A 26,109-nucleotide genomic window follows, 5' to 3' on the forward strand; every position below is an offset into this window, starting at 1 on the left:
CATGGTTGAAACACACTTATCTAATCCTGCCTTGGATATATGGCTGGACTATACTCTCCTTGGGTTTTTTGTTCATGTGGATTGGATTTGTGAGGTGTTTTACCTGTTAATCAATGGCCATTTCATCCCAGAATATTCTGCTTCAGAAATGATTGACGGGTGTTGGCTCCCCATTCTTTTTCGCATAAACAGAAAAGAGACTTGTCCTTCGTCAATATTTCAGCCGTTCCAGTGACTGATGGAATTGATTGGGATAAAGTTCCTTTTGATATATTCTGCCCTACCGAGATCCTGCAGATACCATATATGTTCAAAGTTTCAATGGGTGATGTAATAGTATCTGGGTTACAGTCAGGTGATTATGACAATTTGACCTAGATAATTTGGATAAAGTGCTTTCTGTTGTTGATAGTAGTATTTATATACTGACTTTTCATATTTACAATTTAAACATCATTGGTCCTCATTATGATATTGGTCAGAGTTGCCTTCAACCAACACCGTTGCAGATTGGGAACCGACTGACCACAAGTCGGCGGTTCCAACTGCATTATTTGGATGCGACCGCAAATGGTGCGGTTGGAAACATCAATTTTTTCAATGGGAACATGTGCTAAATCTACCCGTAGCACAAGCTCCCATTGAGAAATCTAAGTTTCTAAACATCTCTGCACCATGTGGCAGGCACTGTGACACCTCACGGTGCCTGCCACGTGGTGCAGTGATGTTTAGGGGGGCACTATAGGTGCGCCCAGGGCCAAATGCGGAGGCCAGAGGGGAAGGGGACCCTGCCAGGGGCCTCCAAAGTCAGTGTCCAATAGAAAATGCATTTAGGAAAGGATGTCATGGATTGGCTGACGTAAACAGACATCATAATTCCTACAGCGAAAACACCGTCCTTCAGGGATTATGAGGCTTTTCCGACTGGCTGACGGAGTCCTTGAGCCAGTCGGAACCACGTTGGATTCCCCAGCCAGTATATACTCTGACTGCCTTTATCATTATACGGTGGCCGGACTTGAATACTACAATGTCAGATGGAGGCTTTCAAACTGACACTGTAATTAGGCCAATTGTGTGGTCTGTTATTGATATTGTGCAAAGTGACATGTCAACATCGTATCATGGGCAAAGTCAGCTTAGATCTATTGTGCAATTTAGATGGACGCTTCAAACACTTAAAAAAATGGCACATGCCATGGCACTACTTGAATTGCAGTTATTTATTTCTGCCTTTTATTAAAACACACAAGTAACAACTGATAGCCATGAAGGACACCACCTACACAATGCTGCATTTAGAGAAATTAGAACAACTTCCATTCACTATAGCTGAAACTCATTTGTCTTTTTGGTTAATACATGGTGTTATGTCTCTGCCAATTTCGACATTTCCATTCACAGCTTGCATGAAACATTTCCCTGTAGGTAGATATGGACCCCTTGGAGGCAGCTTTGTTCATGATTTGTGGTCGATTCCCTTTGCCTGTAGTTGTAAACGTGCCAATAAGGAGGTTTTTATTACCAGACAAGTATGCAACTCTACTGTTTACAGTGCATGTGATGCTTCATTACCCAATTTGGCCTGTTGTTTGAAGGAAATCCTGGTTTCTGCACTTCTCCCCTTCATTACGGTACTCTCTAACGGGAGTTATTAAATGCTTAGTGATCAGGATTGTTGTGTAATGCGAGCTGGAGTTCCATACAATTTATCCTTTTCCTAGTTAGTCACTTCTTGCAAAAATGTCTTGTTTCCCCCTCCGCATGGGATTGTGAATAGCTTATTGTGGCCTTCCATTCCCACTTTGAAGGTGAACTTTAACCGGAGTGAACAGACTCAAAGCAGTTTTGTTCCAACAAGAAGTGGCTCTCACATCTGCTTGCAAAACCTTCTAATTGCAGGTGGCTTGAACTTATAGTGAGGTACAGTCATTGTTGAATGCAGGCCTTCCCCTGCATATCTGGATATTGGTGGATCGAATTTTAATGCCTCTAGTATGGTTGGCCTTACCCACTGTTTTAAGGTTGTTTGATCCAGCTTCTTTAGTTTGTTCCAAACTATCTTTGGAATAACACTAGCTTTTATTCACTCCCATTTTTCCCAGTGTATTTGGAGGACTGCCTTTGTTGTTATTCCTCATTTGCAGCATTCTTTATTTCTTTCTTTTTCTCCACAATGGATGTTCCTTTTGCAGGCCCTCAGAAACTGGAAATGCTTTAACACTACCGTGAGAGTATGCTTCAGATCTTTGGAATCTTTCTGCTGCAGGCGCTGGATCTTGATTGGTCCTTAAGATTCCGGCCTGCCTGGTTTACTTGCGTGTAACCCATGTTCCACTGTCTCTGGTACCCCTTTGAATGGGCATTGGATAGTTGTCTGGTTTTGCAGACGGCTGCTGCCTTGGACATTGGACTGCTTATGAGTATTATAACAACCCATTTTCACGACTGTCCTTTAGGTTTGCGACTTCTCCACAATGTAAAGTTTGAATCACCCACCTTCGAGGAAACATGTGCGTTGGCACAGGTATTAAAAGATAAAGGCTCTACTAACACAGATGCCAGTTTCTCTGTAACCTTCTCAGCATCGGCTGAAACTGAGGATCATGTATGTTCTTTGGTGCTCATGACTTACGCTGTTGACCAATCATCTGCAGAGTCAGACTCCTTTATGGAGTCCTTAACTTTTGAATTGGCGAGTGGCACAATGGATCTTATTTTCAAGTTGTGCTTTTAGTTTGTTTACCTTCTAATTACATTTATATCATTCATTATTTTATATTGTGCTATTATACTGCCCAAAGGGAGGGCGTTGTGTGTTTCTGGCATGTCCCACTGTCGTTTTCCCTATGTTGGCCTGATTATGCACGCCATGGGCCACTTTTCTTTTGCAGTTATTGCTACATAAACACATTCGCTTTTGTGCCAAATTGTATTTTCACACAGAACCTGCATATGTTTCTGTGTTCTGTTCTTTTCCTGGGAGGTAGTCTGAACACCATAGACAGGTCAAACAACACTGCCCCTGTTATTCTCTCTGGTCAGGTACTAGCACTTAGATGTGGCATGAGACTGCAGCTGCTGTTTGTGAGCAAACATGTCTTGCCATATGACTGAGGACAGGAGTTCTAAAAACACACTCTGAGCGAAGGTCCTAAAGCAAGATTACTGCATCAGCTGAGATGTAGAACATCCATCTATTTATGCTAAGGAACAGAGTCTACCACTAATCCCAGAGATCTTTTATATATAATCATTTTGCTTGAGTAGGAAGGTGAGGATTGAGTCTAATCTGTCTTATAACTTGACAAGGCGTTTTAAGATTATATGGTTTGCTAACCTTGCTAATGATATTTTTGGTATACATTTGTTTTCTAATATTCGCGCAAATTCTGCATCTTAGAGCACGATCATTTAAATTAATATTATGAACTTCCTTTGTGACTCTTGTTTATCTTATTGTGGATAAGTATGAATAAGAGAGCAAAGGGGTGTGTCTTGCTACTGCGATCCCTGAGAGGGTTGGGAGTGTTGTGTTATGAGGTGCTAATTCACTTGTTTCTCTGCAAAAGTTGGGAGGGCAAGTGAAGCACTATTGCTAATCGAACTCCGGCTAGTGGACACTAAGTTGGTATGGTGACTCAGTCCCTCCATGCTGATGTTCTACGGTCCCAATCATAGTTCTGTTCCTGAGCAACAGAAGTCTGCAGGGAAAACACAAGTGCTAACAACAGGAAGGTAAAGCAGGGAAATGATAAACAAACTATCATAAATTAAAGCTTGTCTGCTCCATAGAAGAAGAAAATCTTTATTTGTTTTTTTACAACCATAAAATGTAACACTTTAAAATGTACTACAAGGTATGTTAAAAGACAATTTCCCATTAAAATATATATTATTAAATCTTAATAAATACAAAAGGAAAAAATTATTCCACTCATCTAGTAACCGTATTCACGATAAAGTGCATCATGGTGTCTGGATAAATATGAGATTTTACAATTCATTAGTAACCGTATTTCCTGATTCAATGTCCGCTTTTTTAAAAAGTGAGTTAATCATGTTTAAAAGCTTTACCCCTCGGCAGATTATAATATTTGATGACCCCCCTGCCCAACAGGTAACTGTCTGCCTGCAGGTATGTATATTAAGTTCTGTTAAGATGGTTTTTAAGGCATTTTTCTTGCTTCACCAACTGCTGGACAGACACACATCATGTGACAAAGGGACTCCTTGTGATATCCACATAATCTGCAAGTTTCATTATCGTATATCCCTTTCCAACTTGGTTGCAAATCCTTTGTTGCGTATCCCCCAAACCAATACAGCATAAACTTCTTTTTCAGGAATAAATTAAAATGAGCTGCTAGATAGTCTTGAGGTTTTAAATTTACATATGAATTTATCACTGTCCAGGAATGTCGCCTTTTTACCATTGTGTTTTTGTCTTCTAAAAAAGATAATTGTTTTGCGGAGCCGTTGCACACTTTGTTGAACGCCACCCTCTCCATCTTGCTCTCCCATGCCTCTTGAATGCCCAGTTCTTCGAGAGCTATTCTTAGGTATTCACCCCATGAACACGGGATTTTTTCATCAAACTGGGCCTTTATTACTGACCAGCATAGATTATTCAGGGTGCCGTGTTCCGAAGAGCGAAATTTTCAACATAATTTCACAAAGACAGATTGCCTCTGGAATTTATGATTTTGGAGTCCAAATTCCAGGCGAATCTGTGCTGATGACACTGCTCTTGGGAGAAGAAAAGACGGCTTTGTACACTTTTGTTTGTATTTCGTTTAAAATTCCGGATTCCCGACATGCCATATTTCAAGTCCGTAAGCCAATGCAGGAAGTAATTGCGCTGCCATTGTTTTTAAAAGACGACTGCAAGATGGGCAACTCAATTTTAATTGGAGCTGTTTATAGGCAAAAATTCAAGTTTGGGCTTTTGCTCTCATTGCACTTTTTTGATCTTTGAAAGACATGATGCGCCCTAAATTGATACCCAGATACTTATAGCTACCAACTTCCTCTATTTCTTTACAATTGGCGAACCACTTGAATTTTCTTTTAGGTCTTGGCCGACTAAATGCACCACCTTTGTTTTTTTCCTTTTTAGATCCATAGAAATGCTCTCTCTGTGAGGTGAACAGATCTTATACTAATGAAAGAAGCAGATTAATCTCACAGAGCTCTGGGAGACACCGTGCAGCTCCTATGGAGAAGGAGCACTGGGTGGTTCTCTGTGCAAAAGGCACAAGCCATGGAATCTAACTGGCATCCTTGGAAGCAATGTAAATCAGGATAATAGTAGAACACAGACCAACAGGAAACAGATCAAGGAACACCAAAACAGAAACTGGGCTCAGGCAAAATCAGGACTGAATAGGGTCAGGAACAGGACTGAAATTCTGAGAACAAGACTAGGAAAGATCTGCACTCAAATGGCAAAATAGAATTCTGCAGACAAACAGGAACACAGAACACAAGCCAATGAGTCTGCATTTAACAGGGCAGATAAAAAAGAGTGCAGACAGTAGACTATGAACTATGGCCAACACAGGAAGAGAGATGGAGGAAAACATGGGACAGAAACAGATACTACAAATAGCTAAAAACAGGAAAATGGGTACATGGAAAAAAGGAAACAGAATCAAAGAACAAGCGTGTGATAACAGCAGCCAGAACACAATAGATCACAATGACACTTAACAGAAGTCAGTTGCAAGCCGCTGCACTCTGTGGTCACAGGGCTGAAATAGCTGAAGGCTCAATGGAGGAACACATGTGCAGGGAGAGAGCCAAGAGAGCCAGGTGCAAGGAAGGAACCAGGTGCAGGGAATCAGGGAACCACCAATGAAGTAAAGGCTGAGCTGAGACCTCGAGAAGGTAAGACAAGGGGAATAGGAAAGCCGCAACAGAGCATAAATTGGAGCAAACATAGAAAGGGTCTGGAAGGCAAATACAAAAAGGTCAGAATAACAGTATAATCCAAGAATCAAGCTAGTGAACAGGAAGCCACCACCAGGACATCTTCTAGAAAGGATCTGAAGACTGAGGAAACTACAATTACTATAATTCAACTGGGAAATGGTATGGAAACCTGGACTAAAAGGTGAAGCAAAACTATTTATGGTAAGTATTGATGTTTATATTGACCTATACTGATGTAAAGGCAGGCTCGTAAAGGGCCCCTGTGAGTGACATCAAGTAGCATAATGGCAGAATTCTGACAGTCTCCCGTTTAGTGTCCAACACGTATTTATTTAAATGGGTTATGGTGTAGTGTGAATATTTAATGTAATAATTTCAGTTTGAAATTCCTTATTTTAATTGTATTTCTATGTAGTAGAAATAGTGTGTTATTTTGTTAATAGGGTGTATGTTTAGAGTTATAATAAAAAATATGTTATTTCTATGTTTCTAGACAATATTATAATTAACCCCTTCCCTGCTGCCGTCGGCTGTTGGCCATCGCGAGCACTACCTTCGTAGTGCTGCGCAAGTCCAACGGCCGACATGACCCCGACCGCGCAAGAGAACGCCCACACCGCGGCGGAATTACCACCGCGGTTAACAGGTTAATTAAATTATTATAGATAAAAACATGTTACACATTTTTCTCCTTTTATTTATGTTTATAAAGTTTATTTATGGTATAATTTTACATTTTTAAACAAAAAGTTATATATATTACCTTAAAAATAAACTTTTATATATACTGAAATAAATTTAAAAAATCTTTTTTTAATTACATTATGTTTAAACACTATTGCATGTTGCTTATTTTCCACTTTTATCTTCCATTTTATAATAGTGTTTTTTAAACATTTATTACATTGTTGTATATACATGTTTTAACATTATTTTAAAATGTTTTTTATTATTTATTAAATAATTGTATATACTTAATACTATTATTAAATGTATACTTTACAATATTGTAACATTTATAAACAAACTTTTTTGACATGTTTTACATTTTTAATACTTTTTACATTTTTCATACATTTATTCCACATTTTTACATTATTTCTAATTCATTTCTATAGGGCGATAGTCTTTTTTTGAGTTTCAATTAGCAGCCATTATTTTTACTGCTCGGTTCTATTTTGTAATCTGTTTGGGTTATTTTTAATCTAATTTCCTGGAACTCGTTTGCGGTAAGGTGCTGCTCTTCATCGGAAGAGGTAAGTCCTTATTTAAGGATTTGTTTAAGGGTTTTGAGAGTCGGGGGTAAGGAGGATGATCTTCATGTTATTGTTGTTTGTGGGTTTTTGGTATTTTTAGATGTGTTAATACTAGTGCTTTTCACTTGTTTTAGTTTTAAGTTTTCATACACTAATTTTTGGAATGTAGTATTATAATTTTTTTAATTGTGTTATGTTATTTATATTTTGATGGTTAAGTGTGATGTATATGTATTTTGGGGAGTGTATTTTGTTTTGCAGGTGAGTTTTTGTACTTTACAGGTTTTTGTCTAAGAACGTGCCCTATGGGCATTGAGAGTTTCCTTTTATTTTTTTTTAAATCAATTTTAGTTTACAACAAACAAATGCTTTTAATTTGATTTCGTTTCTGTTGACTTTCTTAGAGCATTTATTTTTTTTCCAATACTTTTTGGGGTGTTTTATGGTTCCTAGATACTTTGGATATGTTTGATGGACTTGTATTGGATTTATTTTGTGTTTGCATTTTTAGGGGGCTTTTTGAACAATGTGTTTCCCGTTTTGGTGGATTACTATTTTTGATTATGTGGATACAGACAGCAGCTACAGACAGGAAGTTTTATTTATTTAATTTCTTTTGGGCAGGAAATGTGGTGACATTATATTGTTTGGGTAAATATTATGTGACCGGTATTTAGAACTGTTTGGTTTATGCTATGTAAATAATGTATGTGACAATTGAGTTTGTTGTAAGATTTTTGTTGGTGATGTTTACATTTTTTAATTAAATAATGTATTTAATATTTTATTATCTGTCTTCAATAATTTTGCAATTATATTTAACTTTTTGACTAATGTAATAACATATTATGTTTATTACTTATAAAAAATATTATTTGTTAGCTTGGTTTACATTTTATGATAATTAATTGGACTTTGGTAGGTTATTATGTATTTTTATATATGCTTTTGGCTATTACTTATAAGTAATCTACTCCTTTGTTATTTATGAAGATTTTGACTTCACACTGTAGCATGTTGCACATCCTTTTAGTTTGTTTGCTAAGATTAAGGGCAATTTGGCTAACAGATGGCTTCACTCGTAGTTGTTGGTAGGCTTGCACTTTTTGTAATGCTTCTATAATTTTATAGAGTATAAGTTGGATCTGCCTAGATCAGTTTGGAAGGCAGTGTACCATCCTTCCATTGTGTTGTTTGTTTTTGCTACCTGTGCCAAGGCGCTGTCATAAACATTTCACCATGGTATTTAGTATTTTGGTTAGTGTCAGTGTCCCAAGAGATTCAGTCTGCCAAACTAAGTAACTTTGGAATAACTTAATTTGTCTTCATTTTGTTGGTAGAAAAAACTTTTGATTAGTAAATTGTAATGGTTGGCTACCTGTGTGACAGGCTAGTGCTATCATATTTGTATATTTATTTTTATTTCAAATGCTGATTGGCTGTATGTTGAATAGTCTATATCCCCAATGCAGATTTTTGGAGATGTCCCCATATGCTTTGACTTAAATTATAGTAACTGCCTTGTATGGCTTTGGGGAGGTAAACTTTTAAAATAGTTTGAATCATGGCTTGATCAATGTCTATGGTTATGTTGTGGGGATTGTAGTTATTTGTGTTATTTTTAATATGGTTAAAGAGGTTGTAGTAAGAGTTGCTTTGTTTATTTGGTAGTAGGGCATCTATAAAAGGGATATTTGCATTTTGATATTCATTCAATCAATCAATGAAAATAACTTTATTTGGTTCCATGAACCATAAAATTTTCACAAAAATACATTGCTAAAATAAATGTTCATATCATGGTTACAGAGGCATGAATAAAAACAAACAATAAAAGCAGATAATAAATGGCATTCAAGCAGTGTTGAGAAGAAATATAAACCCTAACACTGATTACCCCAAACGTCCATCTCTAATATCACCCATACAATCTTCATCCATGTAATTAATTTTTATTAAAGTGATACACAGATTTTACTACGTTATAATAGCTCATATAATTTTCTTATAGACATTGCAGCTCTAATATAAATCGAAACAGCAATGCAGATAGTTGAAGTAGACAAAGACTGTAAGAAATTAAAAGCGCCAATGTAAGTACATGGCCGTATTTCCTTCAAAAGTGGGGTTAAAGGTGTCCCCCTCAGCTCTTTATCAAGGGGACAAAACAAAATAAAGTCCTACGTGCTATGAGCTGCCAAATTAACAGTATGAACTTTAGTAAAATCGAGTTTGAACGTTAGTGGGAAAAGTTAGATAAAATTTCTGTTCTACGGGAAATAAACACGGGGGACCTGATACTGCCATTTGTGCATGGCGCAGGTGTCTCCTAGCATAGAAGGCCTCTTTTATAACATCTTTCACATTTGTATCGATACGTGCAGGATAGTCATAATAGTGGCCCAAACCTAACTCCTTGTCCTTCACAAAACTGAGCCAGGGAATAGACAAGGCACCATCCAAGTTGGTACAATCTTTGATAACGTCCCTTGAGAACATTAGATCCTCAGATAACCAAATCTTGGCCCATAGGAGCAATGGGGTGATATCAATTCGATCTTCAAGATAGGCCAACCCTAGCTCCTAGTGTCAAAAAGGTGTAGTGGCACTATTTGGGGCAAACAATAATCTCTTAATAAATTTATTTTCCTGGACCTGTGGTTGTCGGGTTTTGTAGTAGCCCCAGACTCCCGCTCCATAGGAGGCCACAGGCAGATATTTAGCTTTGTAGAGGGTAACCAGTTCTGTCACCAGTTTATGGCCTAGCTTGCGGGCAAAGCAAAATAACCCCCCCACAACCCGCCTAGTATGTTGCACCCTGTTGTAATAAGGTGGTCCCAATTCAAAGTATCATTATAAATATTCCCTAAATATGTAAACATTTTCAACTTGTTAATGGTCTTGCCCCTAACCTCAAATTTTCTTGTTTTCATAACTTTCGGGTTACACACCATGACATAACATTTAATGAAATTTACTTTTAAGTTGAATGAGGCCATAAAATCAGTAAAATCATTACGTGAATTTTGGAGGCTGTTGGCTGTCAGAGCCATTAAAACCGTATTGTCTTTATAAGATAACAATGTAATCGGGTTTCCTCCAATTTTTGGAAAATCACATTTCTTCTCTATTAAAAAAGCATCTAAACCATTTGTATACAATACAAAGAGGAATGGAGCTAAAATGCAACCCTGCCGGACACCTTCTGTGGAGACAATGGGCCCTGTATTCTCCCCCAGGACCGTATCGTATGGCAACCGTTGTAGAGCTATGAAGCCTACGCAGGAGGGATACAAGAGCTTCTTCAAAACCCATTTGCTCCATCAGTTCAGTTCTCCCAATTTGTCCCAATTGACTGTGTCGAAGTCCATGAAAGCCAGATTGATGGAACCCCTCCTGTCCTTCATGTACTTGCCCATAATGAAGGACACATTGAGGCACTGTTCTGTGGTACCCATCCCCCTTCTAAAACCATGTTTTAATCTGGACACAATCCCTGTACTGTTCGCCCAGGACTTAAGACGCACAGGGATAACCCTCCCAAGTACCTTAGCAGTGGCGACGATTAATGAGATTGGCTTATAACACTCCTGTTACCTTTCTTATATACTGGAACCACAATTGCCTCCTTCAGGTTGATGGAATGGGGCAATCACTACAGCTCTGGAAACATTAGTAAGCAAGGGTGGCCATGATTTGGGGTTTCTTTTAAATAAATCCAGAGGGACCCCACCAGGGCCAGGGGCTTTCATGCTAATTCCCCTCACCAGCTCCTCCTCAATCTCTGCCACTGTAATTGATTAACTTAATTGTGAGGCCAAGGTTAGATCAAATACCGGTTCCCCACTTCCTTCCATTATTGAGGCGTTTTTGGGATTAAATATAGATGAGAAGTGGGATTCCCAAGTTGCCCCCAGGATCAGTGATTCCAATGGTTTAGGCTTGTTCTTAAATAGGGGGTGATTAATTATGTCCCAGAAACTCTTTAAGTCTTTCAGAGCACTGGCACTCTCCAGGTCTCCCAAGCCAAACTCCTCAATTCATCTTGTCTTAGTTTAATAGTGCACTTATAGGCCTGCCTTTCATTTTTAATTTGTGTTCTGTCAAGAGGGTTGGCGTGGAGGGCTATTTAAGATTGTTATGCAATCTGGAGCACTCAGCATTAAACCATCGCACCTCGTGGAATTCCCTTCTTCGAAGTGATCTGGTCAAGTCTTCTGCCACATCTTCATAGATCAGTTCAAAGTCATGAACAACCTTGTCAGGGGGAGAGTCAGCATGGAGACCACTCATAATGAGGTTTAAATTTGACGTGACAGTTTTTGCTTCAAATTGGATGGGATCAACTTTACCCCAGCTTAATCTCATTTCTTTATTTTGAATAAAATTAATAGGGCATCCATCACCTTTCTCAATCCTAGCTATTGTAGTGAAGAGAGCAGTTAAAGGGTTATGGTCACTTACAATATTTGATGCTACCTCAAAGTCATCAACAAGCGGGGAATACTTCCTAGCGATAAACATAAAGTCAATTGTGCTTTCTCTGCTTCCACCAACATAGGTGGGACACTGGAGTAAGCAGCTGCAGACCAAATTATTAGTGCTAATAAGGCCTAGATCATTGTCAATAATAATAGAGCTCAAGGCCTTACCCTGCGGAGTATGGATAAAATGTGACTGTGGATGACCCTCTGTATCCAGCAGCCCACAGGCTCCACTGCCGCTAAAAGAACAAATGGTACAAATAAAATCCCCCTCCCAAAGGATACATAAGGGCTGCCACCTCCCCGCAATGTTATTAATCAGCACATGTAGGTCCTCAAACACATGACTGCTAATCTAGTCAAAGATATTATAATACCAGTTTACCAGCAATAACTTAGCCCAAATCAAGTTGGAAATGAGAACTAGCTGATACCAAGGTGAGGTCTTTACAACATGAGTTGGTATATGCCCATGTTTGACTGAGATTAAAGTCAGAGGCCTCCTTTCTCCCTCCCAGATGGCCAGGGTGCTGCATTGATTGCAAAAGAATAATAACCTTCCAGCGCAATATCAGTCTGATGCCATGTTTCCTGGAGGCAAATAATATCAAAGCCCCTAATATAGTCCACCCAGTCCTCATTGAAATATTTTGCACGTATTCCTGCAATGTTTTATGAAATGATTATAAACGGGGGGTAGCATATACATGACTCACCATGCCCACGTTTTGTGATTGCATGGCAGGCATGCTGAGCAGGGTTGCTGTACCAGACTAACCCCCCCCCCCCCCCGAAAATAGCATTAGAAACCGGAATTAAGTCCCAGATGAGGGTTTTATAATACACTGTATCATTGCTAGGGCTGCTGATGTTTAGCAGAATGGGACCAGATAAAACTGTTGAGTGTCTATTCCCAATACCGTCTATATCTACAACTCTCCCAAAAACAGGGCGCCAAAAGCCTAAGCTTTTCAGATCGACTAGACTGCCTGATTGAGGCAGTTAGTCAATATCGGTCAAGCCAGAAAGGGCATCAAAGCGATTGGGGTGGATAAATGAAGGGGGCTGGAGGGGAAAGTATCTCCTTAGCCCATACTCTGGGAGGTGTTGACTCTTACTAGTCCCATGGTAGAAAAAAACGCAGAGGGCAGGCATTTTATCAGATCTTTTGGTGAGTCTCTGATGTACTTCAGAGCAAAAAGCGTGCACCTTGTGTCGTTAAAGTTAAGTACAATGCAGTCCCCTTCTAGGCATTTGATTGTAGGGCCTAACCAGCCCACCTTCCTTGCCATAATAATGTGTTCAAGCCAGTTTATGTGTTTCTGAATTTTCCTCGAGCACCAATATGCAGACTTATTTATAATGCTTGCACAGCTTTCTTGTTGCCCTGAGAGGAGATGAGGTTTCTCCCCCCCCCCCCCCAAGCATGCTGGGTCCTAATCGCACTCTCCCATTCTGCCTACCTCCCTTGTCCATCCCCCTTTCCCATCCTGACCATCCCAATTTCCCTTACTCTTGTATCAAATAACTTATTTCTGGTATCGGGCAAAATAGCCCGACTATCTATAGTAGATAGTCCATTCGATGGTTCCAAAGACGCCGGGGAGGCACTAGAAAGTTTATCAGTTACACTTTTATTTTTGTGACTGGTTAAAGAGTCCGTCGCCTTTTGATCTTTAAATGCTAGATGATCCCTTGGGTCCTGCAGAAGTCACACAAGATGCTCTTCAATACTAACCAAACGAGAAAGAATAGGTTCTAGGGCGTCATTAACAACCTTACTGATTTTTTCAGTCAATATGTCCAGATCAACCTGTACAGTTTTTCCTCCACCATTATGGGTTCTAAATGTAGTACCTACAGGGTGAGATTGTTTTGTACGCTTAACCCTTGGTGACTGACCTTTCACTTTTAGGTCAACCCCTGCCAGTTCAGTTTGCTTCCTCTTCCCTCCTATCACACTCAGGGACCCCTTTTTTTTATAATTAGCTGCAGGGCAATTTCTTCTCCCTCATGCATGGTACGTTGATTTGCCTGACTCACAATGATAATAGAGGGTGAAAGTGGGTGTTGTAGCCTCGGTCCGGGATGTATTCCAACATCTACCAACTGAAAATGCTCAGGAGCTATGGTGGCGACTGGTAGGTCAGGAAGGGGCGCTAGTGACAGTCTCCTCTCACCCAACTCTATTTCCTTATTTAGTGCCCCCACCACTTTTACAGATAGCCATCTAAAGCAGTGTCTGTTGTTTTAGGAGCAATGGCAGTTTTCCGTTTCCCCATGACAAATAGAAATAAGTTTTCAGAAAAATATCACTTAAGGTGTAACCAAATTAGGGGGAACGGGCCAGGACACGTTGACGACACCAGGCGTGAGGACCAACGGGGATGTAGTGTCCAAAAGCAAAGAGGGCTTGAAATTGGTTGAACGGGCTCCTGGGCCGTGGGAGCCCGAATCTGCTTTATGCGCCTCCCGCGCAAGCCAGGACATGTTGCGCCACCAGGCGCGAGGAATGACGGGGGGATGTAGTCCTCAAAAGTGCAGAGTGCTTGAAATTGGCCAAACTATGTATAATGTATATCAGAGAAAATGGTTTTGGACACATTTTGAAGGTCCCACCCATTATCCACGTTTGACATTGGCTAAGTTTTAGTTAGTTATTTACTGTGGAGAATATTTGGATTTGATTCCTATTATTTAGTTTGCCATGTTAAAGGAAGAGTTCTTCATTATGTGGCATTATTAAATTTTCATGTATTTGTATGTTTTGATATCTTCTCGGGCATAAGGAGTATCACTGGTGGCTTTTTAAATGTGTACATTTTTTCTTTAATGCTTTGGTGAGAGAGTCCATCAGAGTTTCCTCATCTTGAGCATTTGTCATTTTTTAAGTATTTACTTGTTTGAATTAGTGTGCCTTTTATATTGTTGATTTAATTGATTGCCTGATGTTATTAGTGAAAGTTGTTTAGACTTTTATTTTATTAGTGGGTTTAGTTTTAGTTTGAACTTTTCTTTAACAAGTATGTCCTTCTATAGAAAATGCTAATTTAAGTTTTATTTTTAATGTATCTTACAGGGTTTAATAGTTTTCAATAAAAATATATTTATATATATTTATTATTATTTTGGTTGTTATTTAAATGTTTGAAGTTAATAGTATTATGTTTTGAATTTTATTAGTATGATTTTAGGTATATAATTTATTGAGGTAAATGTAAACAATTTTATTGACTGTAATATATTTAATTTAACAATGTGTATAAAATGTTTAAGTTGATTTCCATTAATTGTTTTATGAATTATGGGTTTTTTGTTATTTATTAATGACTATTTAATTATGTGGGTGATAATATTGTAGTTGATATTATGTGAATCACTTTTTTAAAAATATTACATGTTTATTTAAAGGTAACAATATTTTTGTTCCCAATCTTTATGTTTTCAATATAGGTATAATCAATATTTGAACAACAGTATTTCTTTCTCGATGTTTATGGTTTTACTGGTTAAGTATGAAAGTCAATATTTATGATATTGATATTTAATTTCAGATAGTTTCATGTTTCGATATGTATGCAGATATTATGTCACGTACCATATAATAAGTAATGCCAAAAAGAAATCTAAAAGGTTTTTAGTATTGTCTGTGGCATGGCTCTCAAAGTTTCTACAGGAAGCTTTTAATGTCCCAAAGGTAATTACATGCATGATTGCACATTGCCTTTGATGGTACTAACGACATGTTTGAGTACTGCTCTGGTATTTAATGTAGACATGCTGTGATATGAACAGTGAAGTCAGTAAAGACATCATTTGATTTTGCTCAAAAAGATACTGAAGACATCATGAATCATTGCTCTGAGTATTAACACCTTGGCTGCTACGACTTTTCCCCTCCTGTGCTGGAAATCCGTGATCCCCAGTGTATCATGACGAGCTCAGCTCGTCATAAGCACAGCTCCAGTGTGCCTCATGACGAGCTGAGCTCGTCATGAGCATCAAAAGGGTTAATGAAGTCATTTTTAGGTCGAGCCTAGCGCAGCACGCATGCGTTGCCCTAGGAGAGGGCCTCTTGGAAACACTCCACACTTTCTTAAAGCTTGTGCGTGTGGTTCTCACATTTTATTGGCCTTTGCATGTGGCTTTCAATAATGACAGTACGCAAATGGCCAAAGACGGGTGCATGTGCCGCCTTTTCTGTAAATGTTCACTCCCATGGCCTATAGGTCTTGGGAGCGAACACACAGTGCCAGCTGAATTCTTCGCATTCTTGAATCATGTTACTAATTGACCCAGGGTTTCTTTTTTCTCAGCTTTCCCTTATCTTACAAACCTGTGACCTCTGCTTTTTCTCTCCCCTCTCCTGCAATAGGCCCCTTTCTCTGCCCTCTTCTTTCCTTCGCATGCACCCCCTATCTGCACGCCATGAGACACCCTCTCTTCCTATTTACTTTCAGCCTGTCCATTCTTTTTTAAACAGTCCGCTTCTTCTCTCCCCTAAACGTAATGGGCCCCTTTCTCTGCCCTCTTCTTTCCTTCGCATGCACCCCCTATCTGCACGCCATGAGACACCCTCTCTTCCTATTTCCTTTCAGCCTGTCCATTTTTTTTTAACAGTTCGCTTCTTCTCTCCCCTCTACGTAATGGGCCCCTGTCTCTACCCTCTTCTTTCCTTCATATGCACCCCCTTTCTCCACGCTGTCAGACACGCTCTCTTCCTATTTCCTTTCAGCCTATTCGTTTTTTTTAATCAGTCCGCTTCTTCACTCCCTTCTACGTAATAGGCCCCTTTCTCTGCCCTCTTCTTTCCTTCGCATGCACCCCCTGGCTCCACGCCGTCGGACTCCTTCTCTTCCTATTTCCTTTCAGCCTGTCCATTTTTTTTTAAACAGTCCACTTCTTCTCTCCCCTCTATGTAATGGGCCCCTTTCTCTGCCCTCTTCTTACCTTCGCATGCACCCTCTGTCTCCACGCCGCCATGAGACGCCCTCTCTTCCTATTTCCTTTCAGCCTGTCCGGTTTACTTTTAACAGTCCGCTTCTTCTCTCCTCTCTACTTAATGGGCCCCTTTCTCTGCCCTCGTCTTTCCTTCGAATGCACCCCCTGTCTCCACGCCGTGAGACACCCTCTCTTCCTATTTCCTTTCAGCCTGTCCATTTTTTTTAAAACAGTCCGCTTCTTCTCTCCCCTCTACGTTATGGGCCCCTTTCTCTGCTCTTACCGTTATTAAATGCAGTGACCCCTTCACAAAAACAATTACCTTGCTTTATATTCTAATATAGTAACCCCTTCATAAAGCCAATAGCTTTGCCCTGCGTGGTGTTATGATAACAATTTGTCATTATAAAATATAATTTCAGTTTGTCACCAAACTTGATTCCATCTGCGTATTGAAAATATTTAGAAATTACACCATAGTATTTAATAGTGTGTGTATAATAAAGGTATATTTGCTTTGTGAATAAACAAAATTGCTGTTATTAATGCATAATAGTAGTAGCCAAAACAAACTCCCTTTCATAGGCCTTCAACTACCCAACCGTAAAACAGTAAACTGCTACAGGTGGGTACTTATATTTCATTTACAGAGCACTTTGCAAATTATAACTTATGAACTCCTCATATACAGCAAAACTACTGACACCTCCCAAAGGCGAGACCTGTTGGCTATACCAGTGCTTGTTGGATACTCTATTGGGTACTGTCAATGAGGTGGGGCAATTCTGAGACACAGTCTTGTGAGTTAAAGCATGTGACTTAAAGCAGACAAGTTACTATCTCGGCAGGCAAAATATGACCTGTATGTGTGAAATTGCATACTTTTTTTCATAACACCACGAAATTCTTTGAAATTGTTACGAAATTGCTGTATGATGGCGAAATGCGCTATGCAGGTATCTCACATAACGGTTTATTCCACTACGTTCCTTGCATTAAAGAAAGTTTTTTGAGATACTGGCAGCACGCCAGTTTTAGCAGAAAATGTCACTTGGCATAACATTTTTGGGTGAACCAGTGTCCTGCTGATACTTCCTAAATTTATTTTTAAGCTAAGTGCCTCCTAACTTTTTTTTTTAAGTGAAAATGCGTAATGTGAAATTATTTTAAAAGTGCGCATGCTGTCTTCCGCGAAATCCAAAATTATGCTAATAATATTGACATAATTAACATGTTACGAAGCCTAAATTGCGACTTGTGCCAAGTACTGCATTAATACCATTGCAAGGAGATAGCAGTGGCCATTCTTGATGATGCCGTCCTTTGTGCCACACGAACACACAAATGGCCTGCATGTTTCTTTTTTCTGTCTACTGCGCATACATTAACTCGTAAACTCTCTGGGTCGGTGCATTTGCTGCTGGCACCAGACCTTGGAAAAACGCAAAGGCAGTAACAGAACATTGGATTGCCTCAATAAGCATTAAAAAGGGCTTTCTAACTAATAGAAATGCAGCTTCCGCATCGCAAAATGGCCTACGGTGCTCACAAACCTTGTAACGCAGCTAGCAGTGCCATACTTGCATGGTATTCTCGCACGTGCACCCTATTGATCTCTGATATATTGCTGGCATGCCCTACTAGATTTTTGGAGTTGTGTAGTCTTGCTGCTGCAATGCTGATACGAGTTACTGCTCACAGGTTCGAACATGACTGCGTGGAACTGCAGACTGACGAGGGCACGCCTATGGTAGTTACTGCATACTTACTGTGATTGTGGATACTGGAGGTATTGAAATAAAACGCTTTAACATCGAAATTTGTGTTTATTTTCAGACATGGAGGGAAAATGCACAAAACGGAGCCATTTCCAATCTAATAGACTAGAGTTGTGAAACGGCTTCCAGAGTACTGGAATAAAATACAGCTATTTTGTTTTTCTACACAGCTGCAGAGAATGTGATGAAGAGAATGACCATCATTGGCGTGATTCTTTCTTTCCGCGCCATGGCGCAAGAAGGACTGCGAGAGGTGCGTACAAGAGTATAACGAATTAAATGCACGGGTCACTTGAATTTAGGGCCATATGATCATGCAAGGGCGATACATTATCGCCGCTTTTATCGGCAGGAAACTGCCGCTAAAGCGGCGATAATGGGCTTGATAATATGCCCTTGTGAATTCCCATAGAAGCCCAGGTTAACACCAGAACCTGGCAGTTTCCTGCCGATAAAAGCGGCGATAATGTATCGCCCTTTCTTGATAATATGGCCCATGCTGAGCGGCATTTTGTGTTCTCCAGTCGAGTGCCACAACCCTGGTCAGGGATCATGCTCTGGCGCATAGTGCTCTGGTTTGCAATGCAGAGGAGGCGAATTAAAATAACGTTCACACTGAAACAGGTAGGGCTTGGATCATTTACAGTTTGTGAGTTTTGTCTTTAATGGGGGAGACATGAGCCCTCATTCTGAGTTTTTGGGATCATTTCGAAGGTTGTGAAACAAGAGTTTCTACAGGGATCCAAATTAAATTAGGAGCTGTGTGCTAATGTGCGTACACCCACAATTGCCCTCTGAAAAATGTTGGTACTTCAAACCTGCCAAATTTAATAGGGGAACATAAAAGGAAAATTGTAATACATATGCAGATGCAGGTGTTATTAGAATCTCTTTCCACATGGAATTCCCTATTATCAGCTTAAGCAATTTGAATCAAATGGGCAGATTTACAAGCCCCCTGCGCCATTAGTACGTCACTTTTTGTGACGTACTGGTGGCGTATTTTTCTGCTCCATATTTACAAGGACAGGAAAAGCCACCCTGCGTGACTTTTCCTGTCCTTGTAAATATGGCCCCTTTACCTGCAGCACTTTGCGTGAAAGGGGCATTCCATAGGTGTTGCTGTGGGTGTTCCCACGCAACACCCATAGAACAAGACACATTTCCAGATTTACGAGGAATCATAAATCTAGAAAACCGTCTGAATGCTACACCACCCTAAGGGTGGCATAGTGAGACGCAATGAGGAGAAATGTTTTCATTTATCCTTATTTTTTCCTCTTTCAATGTGTGCTGCATTCTACAGCACGGATTGACAGAGGAAAATGCCTGTAGTGATAGTTTTTATGCAGAAAGGTGCCCTTCCTGCACAAAAACAATCTCCCCATGACACAGGCACAGGCAGGTGCCTGCGCAGGCGCATTACAGCTGTTTGCGCGGTAGCTCGGGGGAGAGCACAGGAATGTGAAATATCCTTGTAAATATGTTGCATTCCTGTGGTTTGGAAGTGCCACAGCATGGCACAGCCAAAGGGTTTGCTATGCCACGCTGCAGCACTTCCTCATTAATCTGCCCCAAAGTATTTACTTTACCTACTAAATACCTCACTGCGTGGGATTGGTATTTACTGCGACCAGTAAATACCCCCTAAGTTCTGTTGCTCTTAAAATCAAGACCAAATATTCTGAATAACTCTGCCTAGTTGGATGAAAAATGAATGAATACACAGTTATAAAGTTCACTAATGGCTTTTCGTGATTTAGTGGTGCTAGGATAGGACGATGCCAGCAATGAGTGACAATAGCTTACACAGATGTGCTAGTAGTGAATGCCATCTCCTTTATTATTCACAAAATATGTTGAGGTTGGGCTTGGATTTAATCGTGGGGGGCAAAGTATTCAAGTTTTGGAGTCAAGCATAAACAGACTCTCACCATCTCCCCACCACTATTCCACAACGAATGGCAGCAGATAGTGGGGATAATAAGTCAGAAGTCTTATCCGGATTAGAAATGACGCAAAGGGGCATATTGAGAAAGTGGGGTGCAGATTTACAAACCCCCTGTGCCATCAGTACATCACCTTTTGTGACGTACTGGTGGCGTATTTTCCTGCTTCATATTTACAAGGACAGGAAAAGCCACACAGGGTGGCTTTTCCTGTCCTTGTAAATATGGAAAAACCAAAGTAAATATGGCCCCTTTAAACGCGGCACTTAGCATGAAATTCCATGGGTGTTGCTGTGGGTGTTCCCACACAACACCCATGGAACAAGACACATTTCCAGTTTTACGCGGAATCGTAAATCTGGAAATGCGTCTGAATGCTAAGCCACCCTAGGGGTGGCATAGCGAGGTGCAACGAGGAGAAATGTTTTAATTTCGCCTTGTTTTTTCCTCTTTCAATGTGTTCTGCATTCTGCAGTATGCATTAAAAGGGGAAAATGCCTGTAGTGATTGTTTTTGTGCAGGAAGGTGCCCCTTCTGGCACAAACACAATCTCCCAATGATGCAGGCATCCTTGCAACCTGGTGCAAGGGTGTCTGCACCAGCGCATGGCAGCTGTTTGTGCGCCAGAGGAGAGCACAGGAAAGCGACATATCATTGTAAATATGTTGCATTCTTGTGCATTGGAAGTGCCACAGCACGGCGCAGCGAAAGGGCAGTAGTAGTAGTAGTAGTAGTAATTTATTTGTCGATTAATTAAAATCATTACAAAAAGAAAATAAATATCAAGCATCAAGTCTGATTGAACATATACAGGTACAATGCCTTAACATTAGTTGATCAACATATGTTTAACAATTTTCTAGTTATAGACTAAAGTGCATTGTGCTAAAAGCACATTTGTCCATTTGTCAGTAACAGTCAACCACGACTAAATAAAGTGCGATGTGCTCACGAAACCAAACCGAAACTAATGTGCATTGTACTAGCAGCAAATATTAGGGAAAGAGAAACAAACAATTAATAACATATTTAACAAATTGTCTGTAACTATTAGCAGCAAGATATCAAGTGCATTAAATTTTTCAAGCGGCAAAACTAAAAGTGCCTTATGCTAGCAGCAAAAAGATATAATTTGATGTTGTTACATTACAAAATAATGTATAATAAAAAAACTCCTATCATGGATAAAGTGCACCAGCTCTAATCTTTAAAATCAAAGAAAATGAAGTGCCAATCATAGTCCTAAAAATTACACAGTTCCAAAATAAATTAAAAATACAATAAAACAACCCACCTACAAACATTAAAAATCATTATATCATTACCCTAGCGGTTATATAATTTACTTAAGATCTCAACATTATGTAATTTCTTTTCCACTTTGAGGATGAACTGAACAAATTGATACATGGAATGAATATTGACACCACTCAAACAGAATATAATTGCTGTTCTACACTCTCTGACTCCCATTTCTTTAAAGATGGGCTTTAAAACTGTCTTCCGCTCCTGCAGCATATTTGGACATAGCGTTACTACATGCAGCAAAGTTTCCTCACATAGCCCACAAAGCCTACAAGTGTTTGATGACCATTTATACTCCCATTTTGGGATTCCATCTTTAGTTGGGTAATTGCCAAACCTTAATAGCATAAATTTCCTTTTAATCAGGGGTTTTAAATGAAAAAGCAGATAAGGTTGGACTAACATTTTATCAAGGGAGTTAGCTATAGACCAGAAGTGTTTTTTTTCCTCAGTTCATCTTTATCCATTATTTCTGATAGCAGAGCAACAGTTAAATTAATTGATCTTTTCTAAACCGTTTTACTCCTCACTTCATCTTCAAATTTTGGGCATTCAAAATTAAATAGACAATTAGAAAAATATTTGCTAATGAGCCCTCATCAGATCGAGAAAGTTCTAATAAGGTTTTTAAAAATGTTGCTTGTCGGACAAATAACTGTTTCCTTAAACCGAATTCGAGTCTTAAGTTGGCACGGGGAATCTGTCTAGAAATCCTGAAAACTGACTTATTTGTCCTTGCTTCTATGTCATCAAGCAGTTTCGCATCCTTACCTCGAAAGATTATTGAATCATATTTCAAGGATCGGATGAGTTTTGCTCTCATGACCTTCAGCAAGTGATCGTAATTAGGGTATAATAAATTATCTCTCCGTTTTTTAAAGGCAAAGGCAGGTGACGTACCTTTAGCCTCTAAGTTAATAAAATGCTGCCTGAATGTCAAACCGTCATCAAAAGTGATTCCCAAATATTTATATGATTTTACGCAATCTATAGTCAAACCTTTAATATTCCAATCCTTAACCCCCGGTTTGCCTTTCCCTATTGTCATTTTTTTTTTTTCTATTAATTGTCAAACCATTTTGAGTAACAATATATTAAAGGAGTTTGTTAGTCTTTTTAACCCTATAACAGTTTGACTAAGTAAAATAGTGTTGTCTGCGTACTGTAAATATTGAACCTCTTTACCCATCACTGAAGGGGAGTGGGAAATAACATCATTAAAATGGGCTGGAAGATTTAACATAAATAAATTAAAAAGGCAAGGAGCCAGAACACATCCTTGTTTCAAGCCGACATTAGTTTCAAGGCGATGGGTAGTATGTCTACCGTCGCCAATTTTGATCTGTACCCAAGTATCGGGATATAAAAGTTTGATCATCTTTAAAAGAGTTTCCGATATACCTCATTTAATTAATTTCAGCCAAAGAATGTTTCTGGGGACAGAATCAAAAGCGGCTTTTAAGTCTATGAAACAGATGTACAATTTTTGTTTCCTACTTTTTGCTCTTTCGCCTAGTAATGTCAATAAAATCAAATTAGTAAGCGTTGATTCTCCTTTTCTAAAACCCGTTTGAAAATTTGGGATCAGTTTTTCTCTTAGTGCCCATGATTCTAAATCATCTAACAGACAACTTGCAAATATTTTCGGTTCGACGTCTGTGAGGGCTATTAAGCGATAATTTGCAGGGTTGTCCTGGGGTCCGCTTTTATAAATTGGCTGAATAATGCTTCCCTGCCATGATTCTGGGATACAACCAGATTTAAGAACTTCATTAAAAAGGAGCGTTAATAGCTCTGGCCAATACGATAATTTAGCTTTAGAGATGGCATTAGATATACCATTAGGGCCAGTTGCTCCATTAGATCGAATCTTGATTAGAACTTTTTTAACTTTATCAACCGTTCCATGGCATAATATCAGGGGAGCATAATGAATCACTGGGACTAGGGGGAAGATGTCCTTCCGCTGGCTCCAATTTGCAATGTTCTTGATAACCTTCCACGTCATCGCACTGTGGGCCTTGGGAAGCTATTTTCACATTTTTAAAAAAGTTTACCCAACTTAATTCATCAATGTTGGCACTATTACGTCTAAAATTACAATTTTCTAAATTATAAATAATACCCCAGAATAGTTGCGAGTCTTTGAACTTACATGCTTAATGTAATTTGGACCAAATCCCTTCATAGTACGTCTGTTTTGGCCCTCCAAATTTCTTTCTTGTATCCCCTTTTTAGGTCTCTAATTTTAAGTGACATTAAAAAATACCATGTCCCTTTCACTTTTCTATACAGTGTTCTTATAGTTTTATTGGGAGTTCTTTTCAAATACAATAAGCGATGGCAATACCACCCTGGGTTCTTCGGGTTTAAAGTAATAATACCCCCAGAGGGTTCCTGTTTAGAAAATGTATCCAAAAGAGAATTACATAGGGAGGGCCAATGAGTAACCATCGAGTTCCCTTTGGACTTAGCTACTTGAGCCTCAAGAATAAGTTGAGAAAAGAATTCCAGAATATCTTTCTCAGTTTTATCGATCCATATCTGCCTTTTAAGATTATAAGCTGTGGGGGCAATTCTTAATATTCTTGATTCTGGCAAATGATTGAATGTGAAGTCAAAGGAAATAACTTGGAATTGTGGTCACTCTCAATCCTTGGAATTACCTCATAGCTTTGGACTAAATCAGAATGTTTATCTGACAGTATTGTGTAGTCAATTATAGAGGAGCTACCGATTTTATTAAATGTCGGTACATGCTCTCTATCATGCATAATCGTTAGGTTATATTTGATAAACTCACAATTAGTCCATTGAGCTAGTAATTCTGACTGAATTTCACGTTTTTTATACAGTACAAGATGAGTATTAAAATCCCATGAGATGATCATCAGGGAATCCATGTGATCATAATATAGGGCTTTCACCATTTTCCATAACTGAATAAATTGCAATGATCTAACCCTTTATTTCGAACTTAAATAGACATTTAAAAAAACTAGCGATTGTCTAGCAATTATTTTAACGCACTGAATCCATTTGGCCTGAAGGTCAACCTCAAAATGCTCCACATCAAGACTTAAAGAAACATATATAGAGAGACCACCACATGGCCGACCAAAAACGGCCTCCCTTGATGCCACAATCGAATACTCAAAATAGCCAATCAGTGGTTCGATACACACGCTCCATGTTTCTTGCAAAATTAAAAGGTCAAACGTTTTTAAAAATCCTACAACATTTACATCCTCAATTAGTGTTTTAAAACCATTCGTGTTCCAAGAACAAAGTTTAAACGGTATTGCTGCTTTACCTAAAGTATCCCTGCATCATTCAATCTTTACTGGATATATTTACTTGTTAATATTGATGGGAGCCAACTCCAATCTTCCTCAGGCTCGGGGACTGTCTTTAACTCCCCACATATCCCGGCTGACAGCTCCTGATTTTAATGCCACATGACACATTTAGCTCTGATGAGGGACCTGAGGCACTTTTCAACACTCTGACATGCTCTGCCCTAATTGATTTTACACAAAAAGAACAATGTCCCAACAGGTAATAGTATATAGTCAATTAATTATGCATGCACACAGCATTGCTGACAAAGAAAGAAGAACACTCTTTTAATTGAATAAAGATAGTTAATCATCTTATATTGTAATACCACCACAGACACGTTTTTGAGCACCAAGTACATTATGGTTGTCAAAAATTTGTTTTATGCAGTGCTGCTTGAAACTGTATATACCCGACCATGAACTTGTATTACAATGTAAGATGATTAACTATCTTTATTCAATTCAAAGAGTGTTCTCCTTCTTTCTTTGTCAGTAGCAGCGGTGGTATTTGGCAAAAATTCGCCTCCGGCTAGCCGGCCCTTAGAAATCAGCTTCCGGCTTTACGATTTTTCCTCCTTTTACCTACTTACTGCCTTTCTCTGGGTTTTTTCCGTCTTTGCGAACCCCCGCCAACTCGTGGTTTGCTGCGGCACCTGGTGATTTTTTCGCCCAATGATTTTTCACGTTTTCACGGTTTTCAGCAGCTCCTGTGTCTCCCGCGTCTCTCAGGGACACCGATCACCCTGCACTCATACATGTGTTCACCTCATCATGTACTCACACCCCTGTAAAACACCACTTGCACTGACTATTCACCCACTTCTCACCCTTGACATTCACACATTTCTCACCATGTCCTTACACACCACTTACCCTTCCCTTACATATGGCTCACCCTGCTCTCACATACCACTCAGCTTACATACACACAGTGCTCAGTTGCATGCCCACACAGTCCAGACCCTCTCTTCACACACCACTCACCCTATCACTCACACACTGCTCACCTTGCACACCCACACATTGCTAAATTCCCATATTCACACACCCTCACATACTGCACTTGCACCTCTCCCATCCTCTCCTCAACCAACACTCACCCATCTCTCAAACTCATCCTA

The 26,109-nt window shown here is 39.4% G+C and overlaps 1 protein-coding gene across 1 annotated transcript in view; it reads left to right on the forward strand.

Annotated features, from left to right (window-relative positions):
* The window catches only part of NCKAP1L (NCK associated protein 1 like), a 1,717,783-nt gene that overhangs the window by 1,016,419 nt on the left and 675,255 nt on the right, over window positions 1-26,109 (forward strand). The window contains exon 25 of the mRNA XM_086964598.1: window positions 18,564-18,646. Within this exon, the coding sequence (XP_086820724.1) occupies window positions 18,564-18,646 (83 nt within the window). The remainder of the gene's footprint in view (window positions 1-18,563; window positions 18,647-26,109) is intronic.

Source organism: Lissotriton vulgaris, chromosome 1_1 (genome assembly GCF_964263255.1).
Source record: "Lissotriton vulgaris chromosome 1_1, aLisVul1.2, whole genome shotgun sequence".
Classification (NCBI taxonomy): Eukaryota; Metazoa; Chordata; class Amphibia; order Caudata; family Salamandridae; genus Lissotriton; species Lissotriton vulgaris.